Below are 20345 nucleotides of genomic sequence, written 5' to 3' on the forward strand. Positions count from 1 at the left end.
TTATGAACCCTTGTGGTTGCTAAGGAACTTATACTTCAGGCCTCGAAGGATAAATGCCCACCCAGTCAATGGTCTGAGGACCTTACTACCCTCTTAACATATTTCTTATTAACATTAGTCTCGAGTGGATACCTCTCTGGAGATTTGCGTACTTTATATGTTTACATTTAGATGAATATATTGGATTCACAATGATGAATTCGTAAGATGAATATTATTGTACCCATAACGAGAGCTGATAGTTATTTTCTTCTTCTTTCCTTCTTTTTAAAATTTGTAATAAAAACAATTAATGGGGGGGAGGGTCCTCCTACATCAAGTCTGGTTTTACCAGCTCTCCAGAAGAAAACTGGTGTCTGCCTACACGCTTAAGAGAAGCAGATCAAAACCATCATGCTTCCACTTCTTTTTAACTATAGCCATGCTTTGCTTGGGTTTTGGTGACACACCCACACACCCAATGTGGACAATTTCTCAATATGTAAACGGAAAAAGCTCAGCAGAAAAAAATAGGATATGAAACGATTATCTGTCTAGGCAGAAGCTATCTTTTGTGGTCATGTTCTCTTCCAGTCTGATTCAGACAGCCTTTGGAGGGTCAGAAGCAAATAGCGGGCATTCACTGCAGAACATAGAAGCTGCAACCACTAGCCAAAGCTCCAGTCAAAATGGATCCCTCTGAAGAAAGCAACGATCTCCTGCCTTTGTCCATTGCAAGGCATTTGGTTTGCACAGTGCTGAGTTTGTCATTCATCGTTGGGGTCCCTGGGAACTCCTTTGTCATTTGGACCATCTGTTGCAGAATGGCCCAAAGGCCTCCGACGGTCATGCTGATCCTACATCTGGCCATCGCTGACCTCCTGGTTCTCGTCACCTTGCCAATCTGGATCTACTCCTTCACCAACACCTGGCTCTTTGGGCTCGTTGCTTGCAAAGCCCTGACATTCGTCGTTTATTTCAGCATGTACGCAAGCATCTTCCTGATCATGGCCCTGAGCTTCGAGCGGTTCATGGCTGTCTTTTACCCCTTTGCTGTCCAACGCTGGAAGACGAAGATGACCTCCAGGGTGTTGGTCTTTGCCATATGGTTCCTCGCCATTGCCTTTGGAGCCGTCATCATCCCGTTTCGGGAAACCAACAACACAGAGGCAGGTCTTCAGTGTGCAGATTACAGTTATGATAGTAACGCTCAAATGACTGCCTGTCGCTTGCTGGAGACTCTTGTGGGCTTTGTCGTGCCCTTTGCCTTCATCTCCACCTGCTATGTGCTGGTCGGCAGAAGAATCAGCAACATGACTTCTCCATCAAAGCAACGCTCTGCAAAGCTGATCGCTTCAATAGTTGTGGCCTTTTGTCTCTGCTGGCTGCCCCATCACGTCTTTAACTTGATAAGCATTGCTTCAGCTCTGATGAAGGAGTCCTATCCAGGGACATCTGAAGCTCTGGAGAAGATTTCAGCAGTGGGGGCCAACATCACAGGCTCGCTTGTCTTCGTGAGCAGCTGCATCAACCCTCTCCTTTACGCCTTTGCTGCCAGGAACTTCCAAAGCAGTGTGAGGTTTACCAGGATATCAAGACTGTTTGAACAGATGAGCCCTTCAGAGAGGACGGAAACTGCGAAAGAAGCACCAAACACAAACGGGACAGAGGAGAGTTTGACAAGCACAGAGATGATCTAATGAGGGCCAGGGGAGAAAATGAGGTCAGTCTCCATAGCGGTGGCCGCACTGTTGTTACTTACTGTGACTCCTTCATTCTTTATCTGTTCAAGCACAGCTATGCAGACCAGCTCTTCATCCAGAAACATGACTCTTCAAAAACAGTTATTCTAGACAAGCTAACTAGACCCAAATCCGGCAATTCATGTTGGCTGAACAAAAGCAAGCAGCCAGTGTGCCAAAGACCCAAACTGAAAAGAATAAGAAGGAACGGAGGAAGCTGCCTTGTACAGAGCCGGACCATCTAGTTCAATATTGTCAGTACTGACTGGCAGCAGCTCTCCAGGGCTCCAGGCAGGGGACATGCCCTGCTCTGCCTGGAGCCACCAGAATATAACTTGGGACTTTCTTCATGCATATGCTTTCCCCATTGAGCTATAGCCTGAAACCCTGAGGGGCAGTTTAGTGAAATCTGAGATAGATAAACTTAGGGTCTGATTCAGCATAAGGCAGCTTCCTATGCACAGAAGGTGGTGTTCATGGAAGGTATTTCGTGTTGAAGGGGTAACCTGGGTGAAGGTGTGGTATAAGAATAAGCAAGCAAGAGACAGTTGGGCAGTTTGAGGTGGTAGCCCCATGGAGGAACATAGATCCAGGGCAGGGAGAAGTCTGGGGATAACAGTGGAGAGCTTTGAGGGCAAAATCAAGGGCACTTAGGAAGCTGCCTTATACCAAGCAAGATACTAGCTCAGTGTTGTCTCCTTGCGGGGTCTTTTGCAGCCCTATTTGAAGGAAGCAGAGCTGAACCTGGGACCTTTTGCATGCAAAGCATCCACATTATCCAATGAGCCATGGTCCTTCTTAAAGGGGGTACTAGGGATAGGTGGATATGTCCATTTTGGTTTCTCTCAGTTTCTCATTTTTCCAGACTTCAGTTCCCCACACTTCCAGATCAGGCTTTTTTTTTGGGGGGGGGAGTTATCATGAACATACACTAGTATTTTAGTGTGAATTTCTCCTAATATGAACATTTTTTTGCATATTTTCCCCAAATACACACATTTTTGCAAAACAGTTTTCTCTAACATTACACATTTTTCTTTTTCAAAGGATTGCTTAGACTCATGCCATTTTATTTTATTTTATTTCAAGTTTTGTTGTATTGTTGTAATTTTAACGTTTCGGTAAGCTGTTGAAGGGCAGGGGACTGATCTAAATAAAACAGAAGAATTAAAGTAGTCCTGAGAATGACGCTGAAAAACAATGAAATGGCAAATTGCCTAACAAACCTTCATCTGAAGTATGAGAGTTCATCTTGTTGGGTTATTCTGGGAAGCCCATTTCTTTTATTCTAACAATATCTTGTCAAAACAACTTCCTCTGCCCCTGAGAAGGTTTTCTTTGGAAACCTTTTGGGCAATTTACTGTTTTATGAAACTTCCCTATTGTTTCTTAATGTAATTTTCAGGCTTCTTCAGAACCTCTTACATTTTACTGTAACCTTGGGAGCTGTTTTGGATGCTGCTGCTACTTTTAAGCAGAAAAGCAGCTTATTCACATTTTAAAATGACAAACAGTCAAGACCACATGACTTATCCCTTCCATTGCACACGAAGCATCGTAAAGGGATATTGACCAAACTGTGGATAGCAGCCAGGATAGAGACAGACAGAAATAATGTAAGAGTAACGTAAAAAAAAAAACCTCAGGTCCAAGCTCCTGCAGCAACCCCTGCCCCAGCTAAAAGTTTACACATGGTGGGCTGCTGGGAAGCCATCACTTTAAATGTCCCACAATGCTTCAGGGCAGCCTTAGATTGGACACTCTGGAAAATTTTAAATGGTGGCTGCAGACAGCTCAGGGCAGGTATTAGCGGCAGTGGTGCCCTCCTGGAGTTCTGGGACCCCAAGGTTGGCACCACCCCAGGGAGACAACTGGCAATGGTCACAGGTCTTGTCAAATACCATTTTAGGCAAAGGCATACAGAGGGGCAGGGACATTCAGTGTGGTTAGACAGACAGCTCAGAGATAAAATGGGAACAGTGAATGCTGGTTTCCGGGGCAGGGCTTGACCTGGCTTAACCTTTTGAACATCTCCTTGAACACAGCCATGGGAAAAAGAATGAAAGGAATAAATATTTCACTTCCCCACCCTACCCCACCCACCACTTCTTTCTACTAAGCAGGCTATTGAGACATTGTGCAGAAAGAAAGGAAGCAAAAGAAGAACTTTTATACAATTGATGTCAAGGTTGTCCTGCTTGGTGGTGCAGTGAGAGAAGCCAAAGCCCATCAAGGGTGCTTCAGCAGCAGTCTTATGATCGTGAAAACATACTCTCCAACATTTCTCTGATGAAAATAGGGACGTCCAGTGCTATTTTTCTAGAAAAAGAGGTGCTGGAACTCACCATGAACGCCTGCCTTGTTCTCTTATAATGGCAATGGCACTCACCAAAGAGGTGCCAGAACTGAGTTCTGGTGAGTTCCAGCTGAAACAAAGCCCTGGGGGTGTCCTATTCCATACCCTCCAATATTTCTCTGATGAAAATAGGGGAAGGCAGGATATTCCAGGATCAAATCAGAAACTGGGGCGGCTTCTGTAAATCTGTGACTGTCTCTGGAAAATAGGGACACTTGGAGGGTCTGTGAAAAATCCACCCTCTGTCAGGGAATGTTTTGAGTGAGTAGAGTCTAGGAGATTCTTCCTGATGAGGCTTTTGCTGGGCACTCACCCTGTCTTATTCACTGAATTGTTCAAAGGGTCCTATTCTTATATCGCTCCCATTCTTAAAGTAAGCAGTCATTCTTTAAATATGGGCTGTCATGTCACAACATAGAAAGACAATTATTAAAAAATATTAATGGGGGCAGTCACTCCTTGGGGTTGGGGGTACACCCATTTGCCTACAGGGCTGGATCCATTCTGCTCCCCCTGATTGGCTTATAATAAACAGTTTCCTTTCTTTTCTTACTTCTCAGAATTGGGCACAAAGAGGCAACAAAGCATATGTTGCTGTTTTTCATTTTCAGGAATTGAAAGTTGTGTCTGCTGAGTCCACTCATCTAGAAACCAAGAAACTGGAAATCGTATTCAATAAAGTGTTCTTCTTTTCAGGAATTGAAAGATGATGTCTCTGGTGGGTGCTGGATTCACCCAGCAACCCTGAAACTCTGTCAGCCCTCTGCCCTCAGCCCTGTAACTAGAGCACAGGCCATCTTCAAAACATACCCTCAGTGGTGTTATCAGGGTAGGACCTTGGGGCTGAAACTCAGGACTTCACTTAGTAGAATGAGCAGGAACCCCCCCCCCCCCCGCGCGCGCAACACACCAGAGCTGGCTTACCACATTTCAAAGGAAATGAAGTGATTACAACTAATACAGAATGCGGCAGCTAGACTGGTGACTGGGGCCGGCCGCCGAGACCATATAACACCGGTCTTGAAAGACCTACATTGGCTCCCAGTACGTTTCCGAGCACAATTCAAAGTGTTGGTGCTGACCTTTAAAGCCCTAAACGGCCTTGATCCAGTATACCTGAAGGAGCGTCTCCACCCCCATCATTCTGCTCGGACGCTGAGGTCCAGCGCCGAGGGCCTTCTGGCGGTTCCCTCATTGCGAGAAGCAAAGCTACAGGGAACCAGGCAGAGGGCCTTCTCGGTAGTGGCACCCTCCCTGTGGAACGCCCTTCCAGCAGATGTCAAAGCGATAAACAACAACCTGACATTCAGAAGACATCTTAAGGCAGCCCTGTTCAGGGAAGTTTTTAACGTGTGATATTTTACTGTATTTTTGGTTTTTATGGAAGCCGCCCAGAGTGGCTGGGGAGGCCCAGCCAGATGGGCGGGGTATAAATAATAAATTATTATTATTTATTTATTTATTTATTATTATTATTATTATTATTATTATTATTATTATTATTATTTGCATTTCTAAAGAGCAGCTTGTAAGGCCATAAAGTCCAGGGTCTAAAATTGCCTACCTCCACCACTGCATAGCCTCTGAGCTATAAGTGCAAGAAACTTTTCTAAAAATGATATCTAAGATTCTCATGAAACTGCATTCAGCAGTGTTCAGTGCCAAGAGTCCCGAACAGATAGTTCTTCCCTTCTGTTCTTCATATGCTTAAGTGTTTGGGCCAACAGAAATTGTACCGGCTGAGAGCCTCAGGCTGACAGCCCTTTAGTGCTTGCCATTTGGCTCATGCCAGAGGCACACTCCTCGTCTTCCCAGCATAGATTCACCCACTGAGTGCCTTTCCCGCTTTCCCACAAAATGGGTGCCAGCTCAGGGTTATGCATGCTCATCCATTGGCCTGACAAAGCAATGCTTCCTGGGTGTTGTTTTTAAGAATCACCTCCCTTCCTCCTGACAACAATGGCGCTCGTCTGACTTTGGAGCAAGGTGCTCTGCGCATGGGTGAGAATGCATTGATCCTGATCGTCACCTTGTTCAAGCCTGGATACAATGTGGATTGGATTCCAACCACCTCTGCTGTGGCCTATTATCCATGGGGTTATTGACACAAGGAGCCATAAAGAGTGACCCGTCCCATTTTCCAGGTCATCGCATGCCTAACGAGTCCTCCATTTGCTATTCATTAATGCAAGAGGCGGCTCTCAACAAGCCCTCCTGCTCCCCTGAATAGGGCAAAGTTTCTAACGCCATCATTAAAACTGTAGCCTGTGTAGCTAAATCCCTATAGGTAGCAACGCTTCATAGATTTGTACAGTAGATGGGCAGAAGGAGGCTTCTCTTCAGGTAAGTCATTTCAGTTTAGAAAGAAGGGTGGGTTGTCAGGGGCAGACATGATAAAGGTGTGTACAATTATGCACGGTGAAGAGAAAGTAGATAGACATTTCTTTTCCCTTCTCAAAATATAGAACCCAGGCTCATAGGAAGCTGCCTTATACTGAGTTAAGTCATTTGGTCCATCTAGCTAGCTCAATATTGCCTACACTGGCCAGCAGTGGCTCTTCAGGGTTTCAGGCAGGGGACACTCCCAGCCCTACTTAGAAATTCTGGAGATCAAACCTGCATGCAAAGCACAGATTCTCACTTGGGCTCTCTTTCCATGTTGGTTTTAAAGAAAAGACTACAGTGGTACCTCAGGTTACATACACTTCAGGTTACAGACTCCGCTAAGCAAGAAATAGTGCTTCAGGTTAAGAACTTTGCTTCAGGATGAGAACAGAAATTGTGCTCCGGCTGCGCAGCAGCAGCAGGAGGCCCCATTAGCTAAAGTGGTACTTCAGGTTAAGAACAGTTTCAGGTTAAGAACGGACCTCCGGAATGAATTAAGTACTTAACCCGAGGTACCACTGTAGTGCTTCAGGTTAAGAACTTTGCTTCAGGATGAGAACAGAAATCGTGCTCTGGTGATGCGGCAGCAGCAGCAGCAGGAGGCCCCATTAGCTAAAGTGGTGCTTCAGGTTAAGAACAGTTTCAAGTTAAGAACGGATCTCCAGAACGAATTAAGTACTTAACCCGAGGTACCACTGTATTTGGTTATCTGTCACGGATGCTCTATGATATTCCTGCATCCCGGGGGGGGGGGTGATGCTTGGGGTCCCTTCTAACTCTACAATTCTATGATTCCACTGGTGTTCAGTGTTGCTCAGGGCCAAACTAGATATGATATTAAATTTTCTCTTTAGCTTGCAAATAGCCTAAGCAGCCTCCAGTCCATGAGGGTTGGGGAGGGAAAGTTAAACATTTTGCTTGCCATTCGTGGGCCTGACAAAAGTCACATCTCCTAGTTTGTATTTCAAGCCTCCTCTGACACCAACAGAAACTTTTGTGCTTCCCCACAAACTGTGGTTGGATTCAGCCCCTGCAGCACTAGAAATCTTCATTTTAAGCAAATGCAAAAGGTCCCAATTTGTTTCAATGGGCTCTTTTGCTACAAAGCAAATTGAAGGTGGGGAGGGGGCAGTCTGGATCGAAACCGCAGGCAGAATCATAGAACTGTAGAGTTGGAAGGACTAAGGGTCATCTAGTCGACAAAGGTTTGAAGCCCACTATCACAGTAATGGAGGCTGGGGGCTTCGCCCTGGAAATCTGTGGTAGGGATAGTACCCTGCTCTCAAGTGCAGAACTATACATTTATGACTATGTGTAGTTTGCTCTGACTCTACAATAAGTGGTGGCCATAAATTATAGCGATGCAGTAAGGCCTGCTTCCTGCAGGTGGCGAAAAAAAATTGGTTATCACAAATGCCTATTGGTATGCACCCAAAATTCTTCTGAGTGATGGCACCCACTTGTGGAATTTGCTCCTTGCCCACTCCCCACTGTCCCTCAAGGCAGTTAGGATATTAGTGAAGAAATGGTTATTCTGTGTTGTGATGGTGTTTGGGTTAGTTCTTTGATGTAAATCACTTTGGGGACCCGGGCCCAAAAGTGGTATAAAATGCGTTTTCCAACATAAATTGCAAAATCCATTTTAGGTATTAGGCTAACCAAAATGTTACACAGCTATGTGCAAGCTTTCAGGATATCCCCACCCTGCCTTATTTATCATTTAGCTTGATGAAGTGTTCTGGAGAACATGAAAGCTTGCACCCTGTTTCGTAAAAATTTTATTGGCCCAATCCCTAACGGGGATTTTTCTTTCGGATCAATATGGCTATCTTTGCTCTTTATACAATATGCTCAAGTTAATCTGTTAGCATCTCCTATTCCTGTTAGGTGAGAAAAAATCCCAAATCACTCCCCTCTCTGTTTTAGGAGTGCAACTGAAACCAACCTATCACAGTTTCCATATTCACAGGCAGGGCTGCAGCAATTTTCACCTTGGGGCAGAGATGGTGGTTCATCAAAGGCAGTGGCGTAGCGTGGGGGTGCAGGGGGGCCCGGCCACACCGGGCACAACATCTGGGGGTTAGGGTTAGGGGGCACAAATCCACGGGTTAGGGGGCGCAAATCCACGGGTTAGGGGGCGCAAATTACTTGCCTTGCCCCGGGTGCTGACAACCCACGCTACGCCACTGATCAAAGGTATGAACAAGTCAGCTACATCACAGGCTTAACACCTGCCAGGGAAGACTGGTTCCTGCTTCCAACCATAAACTTTACAAAAGGCCTTTTCTCTCCCTCCTTCTGTGAACCAAGAGAAACTTCCTTAAATCCATAACTCCAAAAGGAAAAGAAGGGTCTGAACCAGAGGCCGGTAACCCAAGGCCCATGGGCCATTTCCAGCCCATGAGCTTACTGGAACCGGCCCACGGCCGTTCCATGGATTGGCATAAGGATTCCGTGCTCCCCCCCCCCCTTCATGGAGCCTTTTTTTCTCTCGCCGCAGGGACCGACTTCTGGGTCAGAAGAGCGCCAGAAACAGCTTGAGCACACACTCCAGCCCACAAGAGGTCTGCCGGGGAGTGGACTGGACCGGCCTCAAAAAACGTTGCCACCCCCCTGGTCTGAACGTTTAAGTAACTTAAGAGACACAGTTGTTTCCTTCCAGGCAATTTGGTTTCAGAAGGAAGAAGAGCTTTTTTTAAAAAAAAACAACTCACTTTCAAGGGACCAACTGCTTTGGGTAAAACAGACTACAGGTACAAGCTTTCAACCTATGCAGAATTGCCTGATAGTGACCTCCATGATGCAAGCCAGATGCCCTTCTCTGTGAATTTTCCAGCAACAGCAACCTACATCACCAGTAAAAAGCACTGCTTTGTTTTAAAAACAAAAACATTTTGGAAGCAAATTAAGATACAAAGATCACAGGGGGGTTTTTAGAAAAAGAAAAAACAACATTGTTTGTTTGTTTAACATCACCAACATACTTAACACTTTACAGCCAGCATGGCCAATGGTCAAGGATTATGGGAATTGTAGTCCAGAAATATCTGGAAGGCCACAGGTTCCTCATCTTTCTGGTAGCAGAGGAGGAGGAGGAGGAGGAAGGCCTCTGCTCAAAGATAGCTAGAGGTTTTGCTTGTGCAGTCCATTCTGTTGCATATGAGGAGACCAGACCATAGTGAGTAATGTGGGTGAGATGCTGTTTCTTTCCAGCAAGCTGCACCAGACTGTTCCCACTGGCTTTCTTCGCTGTGCTTCCCACGGTTTGGCAGGGCAGGAAGTTCCTCACAGGCACACCCAGGATCACTCAACTCCAAGGGCTCCGGGCAAGATACACTATCTTCTTGTACACAAAATTTGTATACCTGCACATTTATGAAGCCAAGTTTCCAGACCCTGCTCTCCTCCCAGGAGGACGGTGCCGAAGTGACTGGCCCAGCCCAATACCATGGGCCCAGCAAGTACTTCCATTGAGCAATGATCGCCTTTTAACAGCACTCACCTGTCTAGCTTATAATTGCTTGCAAGCGGTGGTTTCTAACCCCATCTAGAGTAAGTCTTGAAAGATATTTGCCAAGGTGTGGGATGGGAGATTGACTTATTCCCAGAGTATGGTCCTCAACAGGAATGGGGAAGCTGTGGCCCTACAGATGTGGTTGAACTCTAGCTCCCATCACCTCCATCCAGCATAGCTACTGGTCAGGGATGATGAGTATAGTCTAACCACTTCTGGAGAATTCTGGATTATTGAAATAGAAGAGGCCTTCAAACAGGGGGCTGTCCTCTGTGGAGCTGGACACGCAGCCAACCAGTCATGATGGGGATTCTTGAATCTCTGTCCTGATGCTGTGAGCCCTTCCATTCTCCTCCGCTAGGTTTACCCCCCACAAATAAGCCTGGCTAGCTAGGCAGAAAGAGGGGTGGTGGTGGCACTGGAGGGAGAAAATGGTGGCTCAGACTATTAGATCAGCCCCTCACAGGGTCATTGTGTTTATAAAATGGGGAGGGAAGAACCATGCGCACCACTATGAGCTCCTCAGAAGGAGAGGTGGCTTATAAATGTAATACATACATACAAGTTGCGATAACTAATAAGTAAAGAAGAAAACGCTTCCTAGATTTAATGTAATATTTGCATCTTTTTAAAAAGCCTGTTTGGGTGAGGCAAGGAAACACCTTGATTTGGGTGAAATAAAGTCAGCATGTTTTGACAAGCGCCCCACCTGAATACGGTGATGGTGAAAGAGGCAATAAATAATCCATCCTGGATCAGTTTATTTGCTTTCAATGCTGGCTGAGAGTTGTAGTCTAAAACCTCCAGAGGGAATGATGTTGTGGGACCCTAGGTTACACAATGGCAGGAAATGTCAGCCAACAACATTTACCAGGTTTCAGGGATTTGCACACCTCTAGCAATCTACTATATACAGTGGTACCTCTGGTTACATACTTAATTCGTTCTGGAGGTCCATTCTTAACCTGAAACTGTTCTTAAGCTGAAGCACCACTTTAGCTAATGGGGCCTCCCGCTGCTGCCACGCCGCCGCTGCACGATTTCTGTTCTCATCCTGAAGCAAAGTTCTTAACCTGAGGTACTATTTCTGGGTTAGCAGACTCTGTAACCTGAAACGTATGTAACCTGAAGCATATGTAACCTGAGGTACCACTGTATTTGGAAAGTGTTTTGTCCATTTGTTCTCTACAGATTCAGATGCCTCTAGATATATTGTTGCCAAACTTGGCAGAAGGGTTCCTAAGGTGGGGATAGTGCTCTTCCTCAGCATTTGGTCCTTGGCCACCATTTGTAATCAAGATGGTGGATTGAAACATCACTTTGGAGTGTGTTTTGACATAAGTTCTACTGTCTCTTCAGATACAGATGGGTAGCCGTGTTGGTCTGCCATAGTCAAAATAAAAAAATTCCTTCCTGTAGCACCTTAAAGACCAACTAAGTTAGTTCTTGGTATAAGCTTTCGTGTGCCAGTGTATCTGAAGAAGTGTGCATGCACACAAAAGCTTATACCAAGAACTAACTTAGTTGGTCTTTAAGGTGCTACAGGAAGGAATTTTTTTATTTTGTCTCTTCAGATATCATCACCAAATTCAGCACGAGGGTTCCTGAGGTGGACGTCTATACTACTGTTTAGGTGTCAGGCACCATTTTGAATCAGATAGCAGACCAAAATGTGGCTTTGCCATGACTACACACATTTTTCAGCATATATTGTCACCAAGCTAGGCATGAACGTTCCGGAGGTGGGGGGTGACAGTCTTTGTCAACACATGGATGCTAGCATATAATTGATAATAGGGATATACATGAGATAGATATAGATAGATGATAGATAGATAGATAGATAGATGATAGATAGATAGATAGATAGATGATAGATAGATAGATAGATGATAGATAGATATAATAACAAATATTACAAAATAATAGAAGTTAAAAGCAGAAATCTTTTGACTCAAAAAGCCCAGTGTTATATTGCACAACACAACCAAAAATCTCATTCATCCTCTCATTTTCATGTTATTCTATGTGGGCAATGTACCCTCACTAGAAAGCAGAGGCAGTGCACCAAAGTTCAGGCTCCAAAGATTTACAATGTGCTTGTCTGTGTCTCCTGCTGGCCTCCTTCATCAGCAATGGATTATCCTTCTCTGTAACAGAAGTCTCGCCTTCATCGTTTGTGGAGGAAAGGAAGGAGCCATTAATTTGAGAGCATGGCAACAGCTGCACCAGGCTCCCCAGAGACCCTGTGTATATTATTAGAGCCCCTCCGAGGCTTAAGCTAAGCCTGGTTTCAAAGCCGGTTGCAGGCGCCTGAGCTACACTTAGGTTTTGTACCTGTCAGACTGACTGTTTATAAAGAGAGAGGGGGTGGAGTGGCAGGGAGTACGCAGGTGAAATTCAAGAGAATTTTCAGCTCTCTTGCAAAGAGACAGAGAGAGAGAGAGTAGCTAAAGAGGCCAGGCCATGATGAAGAGAACTAGGATTGACTGCAAACATCCTGCCACCTGGGTGATGCTACAAGAGGAGCCTGGGCGAGTAGGAGAAGCCTGGAAGACTCAGGTGGATGCAGAGCTAGTCATAAAAACATAAAATAATTTCCCTTTCTATTCTTGTTGATAGAGTTGACAAGTAGATAGAAGGGTGACCACAGGCAGTGACAGTGGTGGCTGGTGCCCACTGGGAACTGATAGGGCAGAAAGCAGAGAGACGAAGAAGAGGTGGAGCCAGAGACAAACTAATTCTAGTTATCCTCCTCCCTGCGTAATTCTATAAGGGCACCACTAAGGGCTCATCCACACTTCCACTTGTCCTGTGCCTACAAAGCAGGACAATACTGTGTCCCCCTGTGCGCAAAAAAAGCCAGCTATCAGGATGACCAAAGGTGACTCAGTTATAGGACCAGATCTGAACTCAGATAGCAGCTGCCCCACCACAACCCTCTCCATCACCTTCCCTAAAAGGGAGTATTAGCAGTTGGTCAATAGTTGCTCCTGCCCAAGGAGTCCAGAGCCAGTTTCTTTAAGAAGAGACGCAACCACTGCCTCTTTCAAAGCAGCAGGGACCAGCATCACACGCAGTAAAGTGTTAACCACACTCTGGACTAGGGCTTTCATATTTCTAAAAGTGAAAATCCAGACACAAACATTGTTGAGCTTTTTTTTTTTTTTGTAAACCCCCCCATAAAAGTTTTTAAGCTGTTTTTAAGGAAATTTGCGATTTCCACCCAGACGCTGTTTACGAGGGCCAAATACTGGCTATGCCTGGAAAATTCTGGATGTATGGCAACCCTACTCTGGAGCCAACCAGTCACACCCCCTCAAGCCAGGAGGGACAGGACTCAAGAAAGACCATGGCCAGATGTATTGCCCACAGCAATTTTGTCCACAACAGCTGACTGCATAAGCTGAAACTGACCCCACAACACATCCCTGATTCTGGCACTGGGTACATCAATCGGAGCTGCAACAAGAGCAGCTTGGGGATCCACAGATTTGCTTCTGGTGCAAAGTATATGCAAATCTGTCCTCTTTTGCAAGAGGAAGACCCTATCCACATACAGTGCACTAGCCCCAGAAAATCATGTTGGCATCCTGGTTCTTCTTGGGTTCTTATGTTCACTGTTATGATTATGGTTTTCCCAAACAATCCTGGAAACTGTAGCTTGGTGTGACTTTGAACTACTCAGATCCAACCATTTGCTTTTCTAGCATTGAGAATAAGAATAAGAAAGGTATTCCAGTTGGTGAACCATTTGGCAGGTTTCACAAACTTGCCACGCCCTAAGTTTCAAGGCAGGCCGCCAAGTCACCCAGGGAGTGCTGTTGGCACCATCCACAGCCACTGGGGCTAGTAAAAGCCTTTTATGAATAAGGAAAGAGACAGGATGGGTGGGTTGTATTGTTCTTCTGTGGATCATGTTAAAGGCCTGGAGATTCAGGCCACTGTTTAATTGAATATATGACTTTGAAACATGTGTTGTAAACCACAACAGCACCCCAAGGGCTCTAAGCCTTTCTTAGAAGACACTCAAAAATCCCAGCTGTCATGAATAAGGCAGCTTCCAGACAATCTGTTTATTGAGCATTCATCCTTATTTGTTTGTGGGGAAGTTAGACGACCTTGTATCAAGCAGATGCCACCCCACACTTTCCAGTGCATTTCCCCATCACTTTCCTTATTGCAAAAAGTGGGTTGGTTGCACAATCAGCCTTCATTGTGCAACCTGAATTTGAGAGTATACAACTGAATCCCACCCAACAGTAGCGACAGCCTGGAATCACCCTGAGTACGATAGAGCATTGGATGAGTAATTGCTTTTTGTGGGAGCAGAGCCAGCATTCTCTTTAACTTCAGAGCATAAAAACATCTTGTAATTGCTGAATTATATAGAACCACCCCACCCTTTTAAAAAATGCCTTTATTCTGCTTATGGTTTTGGATGTGTGTGTACATGTTTGTTGTGTTTCGAACTGTTTAGAAGATCACACCTTAGACGTTTTTTGCAACCCTAGGAAAGAAATTTCCCCTTTTGATCAACAGGAAAAATAATTGATTGATAATTGAGTTTGCCTGCTGGATCTGCATTGTACACAGCACAGGTCTCCCTTACTTAACAATTATTGACCATAATAAAGTTTTGCAAACATTGCGTGAATGTGTATTCTTTCATGAAACTAAGGACATCACTAATCAACATATGGAACCAGTTTATTATTTAGCTTTATTAAACATTTTCTCAAACAGCAATGAGAATTTGTGAAGTAAAGTGTTGACAAGTCATTTTTAATGGCAACAAAACTAACATCCAGCCCTTTTTGCAGCAGTTTGGAAGGAGTTACAAGAGAATACTGGTATAAAAAGGGTTGTAATATAGTTTTGGTTGGAAAGTTGACAAACAATATGAAGTTAGGGACTAAAAAGAGAGATCATTCTGGATTAGAATGGTTTGATTTTGCAATGTATGCGAATAAGAAAACCAATGATGTAATGGCACCCTCTCAGCATGCTTCTTTATGGAACTCAGTTGTTTGTTTATGCTTTAGAATGATAAGAATAACAATGACATTTCTTATCTTCATACTGTACACGTGTGATTCCTCTGTATTTTTTTTGCTGCACCTCTTAGTCACTGGAACTGAATTTTATCTATGTTTTAAGTTATGTTCTTTGCATGTTTCTATGCATACAATTAATTAAAAAGAAAGGAAAAACTTACACAGTATGATTATGTCCCGTACGACAGATGGGAAGATTGAGGCTGAACAATAGGAGCTTGCCTAAGGCCTCTTGTTAAGTACATGGCAAAGGTGAGATTCAGGAATAAGGAACTTCCTGATCCACAGCTCAGCTTGTTAGTCACTATACTACTGTGCTGAGCCACATTTGAACCCAGATCTCCACAGTCCTAGTGCAGCACTCCGCAGTGTACACTGGTTCTGGCTTACTGCATGGGGATCCAGGCAGCCTGCTCCTCAGGACCTGCCTCTCTACATCATCTTGTCCCGTGATCAAGTATACGTGGGTATGCAGCATTTGGGTGAGATCACCTGAGCCTGCACTTTTACCTGCTTCGGCTTTTATGAGGTCAGGCTCTGTCTCTTGAGTTGCTCCTCCTGAGTCACCCAGGTGGTGTTCACAAGGGTGTGGCTGGCCGCCCTTCTGCCATTCCCATGGTAACCAGGGTGCAGTGAACTAGCCTTAAGTAAAACAAACAGGCTTTGTGGAAACCAAAAGCAGGGAAGGCAAAGCTGAGGCTCCCACCCACCCCTGGCTTTCATTAAAGAGGCTGGTGTTTGATTCAATAAGCTCCATTCCTCCCCGCCCCCACTCCGGACATGAAGAGGAGACCACCAGGCTCGATGACACTTCTTGAATAGCACTGCAGTGACAATGATTGCTAAAGGAACCACCTTTTCACAAAATGCATCATTAACTTATTGGCCATTGGATACCGTCAAGACAAGGTCCATTCATTTTCACATCTGTTCCTTTTTACATACACATTTGAACTTTCTTCCAAGAAGCTCAAGGTGGCATACATGGTTCTCTCCCCCCCCCCCAATTTTATCCTCACAACAACCCTGTGGTATAGGTTACGTCAGGCAGTTGTTACTAGTCCAAAAAGCTGGGGCTGATGGATAGTCGAAATCCCTTGGAGGCACCAGGCTGGGCAAGGCTGTTACATTTTGTCCTTGAATGTCATAGCTGTACAAATGATCTTCAAGTACTGTATACCAGGAGTCAATAACCTTTTTCAGCCATGGGCCGGTCCACCGTTCCTCAGACCATGTGGTGGGCCGGACTATATTGGGGGAGGGGGGAAATGAACGAATTCCTATACTCCACAAATAACCCAGAGATGCATTTTACATAAAAGCACACATTCTACTCATGTAAAAACATGCTGATTCCCGGACTGTCCGTGGGCCGGATTTAGAAGGTGATTGGGCCGCATCCGGCCCACAGGCCTTAGGTTGCCTACCCCTTCTGTATACTCTTCCTTTGGCAGAAAGGAGGAGAAAAGTTCCTCCTTTGCAAAATAAAAGTGACAGGTTGATCTTAACAAGCACATGACAGTATAGGGCTGTCTACATGCCATAGATTTGAAATACATGGCTTCCCCGCCCCCCAAGACTCTTGGGAACTGTAGTTTAAGGGTGCTATGAATTGCAGTTCTGAGAGGGGTAAACTGCAGCTCCCAGGATTCTTGGAGGGAAGTCATGTGCTTTAAATGTATGGTGTGTACGCAGGCCATAGAACAATTAAGTATATTGTCTAAATTCTGAAGGTGCGGGCAGAGTTAAAGAAATAAATAAAGAAAACCAGCAGTTTCTCCCCTTTGACAGAGCAACATTGGTTGGTGTCTGCTGTTGCTTTCGAACTGTTAATGTTATCCATGGTTTGATGCATAATGGCTGGTTGTGATATTCCAATGAAACTGACTGACAATCTGAATTGTGGGAGAGTAGAGGGCAGCTTAGTTTATTTTTGCTTTATTAAAAAGAAGAAGAATATAAAGCAGATGGCCATCTTGTCTAGTAATGACCACCAGCCTGGAAGAAGATCGGACCCATTCATGGAGGATATGGCTGCAAGCCACGATTATTGCTCTGCCTCCATTGTCAGAGGCAGCAACGCTTTGGGATTCCTGTTGCTGGAAACCTCAGGAGAGGAGAGGGCTCCTGTGCCCGGATCCTGTTTGCCAGTTTCCCACAGACATCTGGTTGGCTGCTGTGAGAAAAGGATGCTCAGCCACTGTCCTGATCAAGCAGACTCTTCTTGTGTTCTTATTACTTAGCTGACTAATATAATAACAATAGACAAATTCAAAAGGGAGGGCAGGTATTTTTAACAACTATTGGTCATTGATTTCTTAAATTGAGCCTCCATGTACACACACAGTATATCTGTGAATGTGACATGCCCAAGGAAAAACAACAGGGGAAGACTTGTTTATCAACCTTCCGAGGCTTCGGGCCATGGCAAGGCATCTCTTGTGTTTGTCGTAAGTATGTTCAGAATGTAAAGGCTAAAACTGCTTGCCAAACAAAACCCATTATTTATCCATTGGAATGGTTCAGGCTACCGAGATCACACAATACCGAACTTGAAAGAGGTGTGTAGGCTCCCACTGTGCTGCTGAACCAAAATCAAGGTGCGAGGGATGATGCAACATTCTTACGCAAGACGAAGATGAAGGGAAATCTGCAACAGTCCCATCTTACCATCGAAACATCTCTAAATTAGAGACAGAGGCAGCCCTATCATTAGTGATGTGAAAATGTAAAATGTGCCCTTAAGCTCAGGGCTGGGCACCACACAACATCCATTTTGTGCCCAGTATTATATTTCTGACAAATATTGTGCTGCTTTTCTGAGTTTGGCTGGAATGATTCAAATATTGTTATAAATTGCATTTAAGTGTATTGTGCTGCAGGATTACAGCCTCGCTGTGGGTTACTCTGGGGTGGCAAAGTTGATGCGCATAGTAAGTTTCAAGGGGTGGGCCTATTGGAGCAGCTTAGAAGGACCCAATCTGGGCTGGGTGGTGGTCCATCCTTGGTTCCAGCTCCACCTTCCCTGCCTTCTGCCCTACCAGTCCCAACAAGCACCAGCCCCCACTGGTTGGGAAGAGTTATGGGACAATTGTGAGGCATCTCTATCTCCTGTACATCTCTCACACTTTTCTCCCATGTGGCAGACTGCAGGGCTAAAGCTGCATGCTTCTCTCTTTGTGTGTGTGTCTCTACCTGGAGATACAACTCCTCTGCCTGCCTAGGGTGAAAATCCAGACACAAAAGTTGAGCCTTTTTTTTGGCAAAGTTGTTGAGGGAAAGTGGCAGGAAGCCAGGCAAATCTGGAGACTTTGGGTCAAAGCCTGGCACACCTACTTGGTGAGTTCTCCCTAGTAGACGGGAGGCTTCCATTTGTTTCTGGCTGAGGCACCAAAATATCTTAGGCTGGACCTGGATTGACAAAACCAACAGTTCCCTGGCTGGCTAAGTTCTTATTCCTTGGCAAACAAGGGCGTTCCCTCTGAAGCAAAGCTCTGTGTGAAAGGAGGTGGGTGTGGTACTGGCAGCTGAAGGCATCTGGAAGGGCTAGGCCAGAACACGTATCTACACCAGCATGACTCTGGCAGGAGAGGAGGCAGCGCAGCGCATTCTGCACCTGTTGAGCCATATGCCTGGTTTTGGTTTGTTTTTTTATCAATATTGACACTGCAATTCCTGTAGCAATAGAGTGATAAAGCAACGGCCAGTCTTTTAGAATGCACGAAGTTGAAAAAAAATTAAGAATAATTCTGGCCGTTTGGAAGCATTTGCTCAGTTCATGCGACGTGTGCATGGATAGGAAGGCATGGAGGGTAGGGAGTGAGATTGTACCCCTGCCTCTGAGACCTTCATGGATTGATGCAAAGCTCTGAAGAAAGTCCACATTTGAGCACTGAGAGACTCCCTCTGCGCAGCTGGATCCCTGCGTTTGCATACCCCTCCAACACTTTGAAGCAGAAATCTGGGGTGCCATCTTCTTGGACGCCACCTTCCCGGTTTTTCTTGCAAGAGCGTGGTGGCCATTTTGGTTGTTGTGATCCTGTGTGATTTATCACCACTGTTTCCCGCCCCGCCCCCCCCCCAAGAAAAAATGCTTTTTCAGGCACAGCACCCAAAAATGCATACTTTGGAAAGTTTCATGAGATGGCAGCCCTGAAAAAACTTTTTTTAGGGGAAATCACACCATGAAATCATCAGAGATAATGACAACAAAAATGGCCACCATTCTCTTGCAATAAAAAAAAGAGATGTCCCGGTTTTTCCAGGACACTTGTAGGGTAACTCTGTACATCTATAAAGCTCTTTCCAGACCTTGATATGAGCATAGGAAGATCCAGGGCATAACCCTTTACTTTTGCATGCAAAGCTTGTGATCTGCCACTGAACTTCAACCCTTTCTTTTCAAATCCATCCCCAAATCTCTCAAAACATGCCTTATTCAAAATGTTAATATTACAAAAAGAAGATATTTCTGTCTGTTCTAATATAGCTACAACCAACAACAAACGGTGTCCATTTTTCTCCCAACTTCAGGCGGGACCTGGATCCATTTCTTCTGTGTTAACTTGTTTATTAAATTGTCCATATCACCAATCTACCAAAACGTTCATGAGCCTATTCTTTGATTCCTGAAAACACAGGCCTTTTCCAGTATGGAGGAAGTACAATCCTGACTGCTAGCCAACAGTTAAATAAGAAGCCTAGAAGCAGAGGATTAATTTTCGTACAAAACACTGAATAACACAGTCAACAGATCCAAACTCAGCCTGCCTCCAGGTATTTGGAAATGGCCTCTGAAAACAGGGGACAATTTATCTGAAGAGAATCACCTTAGCGCTACAATTGCCAAAGTCTGTCCGGACCCCCAGAACAATGTCTATTGTAGCATGCCTCCTCAGATCCTGCACCCAGTGTTGAGACACAGTTTGTTGTATTCTAGTTATGCTACTGACGTGCATTGTCTGCTTTTAAGATGGCCAGGGTAGTGGATGCAAAAACCTGGAAAGAAAAGCACAGTTCAAATAAAGTAGCACTGATAAGGAACTTAGGGGAACATTTTGGAATGATAAAATTAGCAAAGTTGAAAAAGCAAGAAAATGCCAAGGAATGTTTAAACTGAAGAAACCCAGGGTTAATACAGGCAGACTCATTGTAGACAGCATTTATAAGGAGTGTCTAGAATTTATAAGATATCTTGCAAACAGACAAAATAACAATAGTAACAATTACCATATTTTTTCTGTGTATAAGACTAGGTTTTTTAACCAAAAAAATAGGTTTGAAATTGGGGCTCATCTTATACATGGGTAGTG

At 44.8% G+C, this 20345-nt stretch overlaps 1 protein-coding gene across 1 annotated transcript; it reads left to right on the forward strand.

Annotated features, from left to right (window-relative positions):
- The first annotated feature begins 568 nt into the window (after positions 1 to 568).
- Positions 569 to 2892, forward strand: LOC309536616 (leukotriene B4 receptor 1-like). The gene has a single exon (XM_082230751.1). The coding sequence runs from the start codon at positions 669 to 671 to the stop codon at positions 1677 to 1679; it is 1011 nt and encodes a 336-aa protein (XP_082086877.1). The 5' UTR covers positions 569 to 668; the 3' UTR covers positions 1680 to 2892.
- Positions 2893 to 20345: the final 17453 nt, after the last annotated feature.

Source organism: Podarcis vaucheri (genome assembly GCF_965113315.1).
Source record: "Podarcis vaucheri genome assembly, chromosome: 7".
Classification (NCBI taxonomy): domain Eukaryota; kingdom Metazoa; phylum Chordata; class Lepidosauria; order Squamata; family Lacertidae; genus Podarcis; species Podarcis vaucheri.

Coding starts and splice junctions, on each gene's coding strand:
- LOC309536616 (XM_082230751.1), top strand. CDS start 669: ATGGATCCCTCTGAAGAAAGCAACGATCTCCTGCCTTTGTCCATTGCA.